Genomic DNA, 5,192 nt, shown 5'->3' with positions numbered 1-5,192 from the left:
AAAAAAAAAAAAAAAAAAAAAAAAAAAAAAAAAAAAAAAAAAGAATATAATAGTGTCTGCAGATAAAGTGGTATGTAATATAATCATCGCTATAGGTGAGAAAACCGTCCCAGAAAACTTATGTGATAAGAGTAATTGCAGTAAGTATTTTCCGGGGCAGTGGTCTTCCCACTGCTCTATACTGACCTCTGTGTTGCCCACATTTTTCTCTGGGTTCTGCAAATTCCCTATGAGAGTTTTGCCCAGCCTCATGTAGCCATTGGGTAGTCAGCAAATGCTAACTGGCTTACCAATTTCAGTAAATGCTATTCTCCAAAGCTCCCCTCTTCCTTTCTTTTATTTTAGCAAACCATTAATTCAATATATATTTAAGAAGCATAGGCAGTGTTCTTACATTGTAATGGTTTGGTGCAGGAGTTTCAAATTTGAGAACTTTCACGAAGCTTGGCAACTGGAACATGCTGGAACAGGAATTACTGAAGTCTTTCTTCGAAACAAAACGTGATGGTATAGTGTACGAGTTAGCTGCAGGGTATTTAGAGACGATGGTGTCCAATCGGGCACACTGTGAGGAAAAAGTCAAGGGAATCCACATCATCACGTATCTTATGGCTCTGAAGGACCGATGTCAAAAAGATGGTGCCCAGCACCAGGTCTAAACACATTTTATGAAAGGTGAAACCCTGGCAGGTAACAATGATAAAATGACCTTGGGCTTTGAGAATTTGCTCTTGGAAAATGCAAGTTCAGACCTGTGTTAACTTCTGTAAACTAACTCTAATTATTCATCTTATGTTTGGGACTTGGCAAAGATAATTCTTCCATAAAAGCATTTCCACCCAATCTCATTTCAGGACACTTATACTTGACTCATCAGCTGGTGGGTGATTTATATGATGGGACGCTTTAGACTTGCTTCTTCCAACCTTGGTTTTCCTTTGAGTAAAACCCTCACTTTTTGTTTCTAAGTTTAAATAATCCAAATTTCCTAAATAACAAGTTTGCTTCTAACATCTTAAAGCTACAAGGCTCCATAGGGCTTGCCTCCCACCCACACCTCCTATCCACCACCTAATCACTGATTTCATAAAACTCTACGATATTTTTGCTGTTTCAACAGAAACCAATCCTACTCCTTCCAGGAAGCCACGATAAACTATTTTCAGTTAAAAAAAAAAAACAAACAGAATCAATGTTTGCCAAATGAACAGGGACAAAAGCCATAAAAACTCGGCGATAACATCACCTTACCCTGGGATAGTATGGCAAGTATTGAAGTCTGATAAGACAACAACAAAAAAATTTCATTATTTTATGGTTAAAAGCTTGAGAACATTGCCCTGGGTTTCCTCCACTTGACAGGGGTCAATAAACGAGCACAGAAAGTGGGGGAAATGTGGGAAGGCATTAGCCCCTCGCCCGACTTCACTCTGTACGCGGCGGCAATGGTTCTCACCATCTGGTTCATGGACCACCAGTAATGTGGGTGGATGTGCCACCAGAAGCAGGAGGGTTCTTTCCAGAGTCTTAGCTGTCCTGAGTCTAACCTGGGTTCGAGTCCCAGCTCCACCTCCTCCTAACTGTCAGGATTCATTGACATTCCCAGAAGTAAGGTCACCCCAGCCTCGGACTCACCTTACCTTTGCATTTGGGGCAATAGTCAACCCAGTACTTTGCAGGGGTGCTGCACTGGATCCTCATGACAGCCCCGGGTCGAGGGTATTATATGGATCAGATATCCAGCTACAAGATGAACAGCTGATAAATGCCTGTGGGAGGTTTTAGTCCTGGAAGAATCACTACCCGAAATCTGCTGTGCCCAACGGGGCAGACACACCTCTGCTCTTTCCTTCTAACTTCCACAGAAGAAGGGTGGCAAGGTCAGACCTTTCTTGGTGCTGCCATTTGTAGTGTGTCTATCCTGAGTCACCCAACAGAGTGGGCAGAGCGTGTTGTTCTAAAGCGCTGGTTCCCAAAGTGTGTTCCTCGGCCTTCCAGGTCTGTGAGATAAGGTTGTGTTGGCGGTAGCGGCAGCAGGGAGAGAGTCGCAGGGTCAAATAAATTTGAGAAGTTTCACACCATGTTCCCATTTTGAAGATTCATAACACATGTGGGTGTAGTAAATGCTCTGGGAAGGTCTGCAATAAAGAAACCTCTCTAGCTTTGAGGGTTTTTTCTTTTAATATTTATTTATTTATTTTAGTTGCAGCATGCAGGCTCTTTGTTGTGGCATGTTTAGTTGCAGTGTGCAAGCTCTTAGTTGCAGCACGTGGACTCCTTAGTTGCCCCACGGCATGTGGGATCCAGTTCCTGGACCAGGGATTGAACCCAGGCCCCCTGCATTGGGAGTGCGGAGTCTTACCCACTGGACCACCAGGGAAGTCCCATGTCTAGCTTTGTTTAAACAGCCTTTCCCAACCTTCCTCCATCATAGAATCTTTTGGCTTAAGATAGCTACTAACATACTCTTTGGGAAAAACTGTACTAAAAAATTCCTATTCGAGGCAAAGTTTCATAAAGCATCGCAGGAGAATTAGTCTGAGTCTAGCTGAAGTTGACAGTCACTCACCAACCCTCCCCGCCCCTTGGCTTTCTTTTCATTGCCAGGCCTCTGGTCTCCAATTTGGCCACATGCTGGCATTTATGAACCTCTGTCCAGCTCTTCCAGAGCCACTGCTGCCACCACACAAATACAGAAAGGCCATGGACACCTCCTCCCACCTGCCCCATTTAACTTCCTAGTCCGTCCCGTGAATAATTCTGGACCAAAGCTTTGGAATACAGTCATGAAGCTCTTCAGGTGATTTGAATTTAGGCGGATGACAGGTCCTCTCAAAAGGCTGGGTGCTGTTGCTTCAATAGTCATCAGGAAGTTTTTAAAACGTGTTGACCCACAGAGTCTTTTGGTCAGCCTCACCCAGAGAGGCACGCTCCTGCTGGCCATACTAGCTCCAGTAAGGCAGACCTTTCTCTGATGGGGACTGCTTTTAATTCCCTCAGGGAATTGGGATCCGGAAACAAGAGGCACTGAATGTGAAAGGCAGCAAAAGAAGGGGCGGAGGAATGAAATTCTCGTCCGTTTTGGGAAGGAACGAAGCGAGATGTGGGGATCTCCTGACAGACTTCCACCAACCACTTAAGGTCCCTTCCCAAGGATATAGGAACTTATGTGTTTACAAACAGAAACAGAAACCCCCATATCCATCACAGCGGGGAGAGGAAGCCTGAACAACTCACCTTCTGCCTTCTTTTGGGTTTGGTCTGAATTTTTTAAAGACCTGATTAGATCCTGTCATGCACAGAGCTTCCCTTGGACCCCTTATTCTCCAAGTGGCCCAGCCGCATCATTTGGAAAGTTACTACATGTAAAGCCTAGCAGGGAATTGATGGTGTGCTCTGATTCAGTGCCTTCTCTGGCACCAGGCAGGAATGGGCAGTGCCATTATTTGGCAACGTCTCAGAGAGAAAACCTAGGTGCTGCAGGAAGTCTTGTTTGTGACTCAGGTGGTGACAATCATAACATTCAACATGTTTATAATGCTCTGCAATTTCAAAGACTATTTTACTCATTGCAACGTCAATTTGCCCATCGCCTCCAGGGAGTCTCCACTCGATGAGGCAACTGGGGCACAGAGGGTGACGTGCTTGAGGTCACATCGAGAACCCACAGCTGAGTCAAGATTGGGTCTTAAGTCCTGTCTCCTGTGCCAGGCCATCGGGAGGTGGCACTTCTTTTGCAGATCGCTTTGGAGTCTCTTTACTCTCAGGGTTTGGGACAGAAGCAGAAGTAGAGGCGTGGTTATTCTGTGAACTCACTTTGGGGCATGTGCAGCTCAACGTCTTTGTTAATAAGGAGTTAACTCCAAAGTCGGTTTTCTCCTTGAGTATTCAACCCTGCCAAGCTTGAATTCCAGTAAGTGGCTGCATTCAGTGTGTCTTAATGGTCTCTTAAGGAGTTAACTCCAAAGTCGGTTTTCTCCTTGAGTATTCAACCCTGCCAAGCTTGAATTCCAGTAAGTGGCTGCATTCAGTGTGTCTTAAATGGTCTCTTTGTGTGTGGTTTTTAAAAAAAAAAAAAAAAAAAAAATCAATTCCAGTGTCAGGTATCGTAATACATTTTTGCAAGAGATTATTATAAGTTTTAAAGGGACAGACGGCATATGTGTTTTGTTAATGCTGGAGTTTGGGTTTGCTTTCTTTTTCACTTTTCTCCCTCAGCCAGTCTTACCCTACTTTGACCCTTTCTCCTTGTTATATCTATTTTTCTTGCCAACTGATAGGTGTTCAAATAAAGCCTATCCTTGCCCAGGTCTGGTCAGAGACACTGGAACTTCATTTAGCTACTTGACGGTTGTAGCCTTCCACAAAGATAAAGACCCACATCTTACAAAGGAGAGAAATGGGGAGGAGAGGAATATCACTAAATTACCTGCCTGCTGCCTGTTTTCTTTTTGGTCCCATCAGATTTCTCAGTAACTCGAATAACCCAATTAGATTAAGCAGTGTAAAAAGTCCTATTAGGGCAAGATGTGTAATAATAACTTTTTTCCTGGTCTGCCTAAAAATCTCAAGAAAACATTTGTAAGTCCATTCCACACTGACAAAATTGGTCTTGGATGATCAGGTTCTGAATATTCTTCTAGCTTCTCTTCCCACTCTGGCAACGTAGCAGTGGGGGGAAAAAATTCCTTAAAGACATAGGCTCCAGTTTACCTGCAGGAAATTTGAGGAGGCAGTTACTCTCCTAATTAGAACCACGGGCCCTTTGGAGAGAAGGGACCAGTTGTCCAATGTATGATTATGCAATGAATGAAGGAAAGTACCGAGCAGTTAATGTTCAGAGAAGGGGTTCTCACCATAGAAGGAAAAGTACACGTCCCTTTCTTAGACAATGACACACTGTCAGACACAGGCGACTGGTGAATGACGTTGTAGAACCCAGGACCTGGGATATCATCCTGAAAGGGAAGAGAACGTAGTGTCATTGGGCTACTTTCAATTCCATGGTGCTTTTCTGCAAGTTTTACATCCATTAACATTAAGCCTTACTGTAACCCTCTGGGACAGGCAGGGATGCCACCTCGTGGATGACAGCCGGGCTCCACCAATTCCTGACCTGCCCAGTCACCATCTCAGTTAGCAAGCGCTGGGGCTGGAATTCCACCCCGGGTCTGGGACCCCCCCCCCCCCCC

General features: G+C 44.5%; 1 protein-coding gene across 1 annotated transcript in view; it reads right to left on the bottom strand.

Moving 5' to 3' along the window:
- Window positions 1-5,192, bottom strand: part of STPG1 (sperm tail PG-rich repeat containing 1) — a 53,035-nt gene that overhangs the window by 20,948 nt on the left and 26,895 nt on the right. Inside the window, exons 5-6 of the mRNA XM_007459156.1 lie at window positions 4,857-4,958; window positions 395-565 (exon numbers count right to left, since the gene is read on the bottom strand). Of these exons, the coding sequence (XP_007459218.1) occupies window positions 395-565; window positions 4,857-4,958 (273 nt within the window). The remainder of the gene's footprint in view (window positions 1-394; window positions 566-4,856; window positions 4,959-5,192) is intronic.

The sequence above is a fragment of the Lipotes vexillifer genome, unplaced genomic scaffold (genome assembly GCF_000442215.2).
Source record: "Lipotes vexillifer unplaced genomic scaffold, Lipotes_vexillifer_v1.1 scaffold496, whole genome shotgun sequence".
Lineage (NCBI taxonomy): Eukaryota > Metazoa > Chordata > Mammalia > Artiodactyla > Lipotidae > Lipotes > Lipotes vexillifer.
This window is presented reverse-complemented; position numbering and strand designations above follow the sequence as displayed.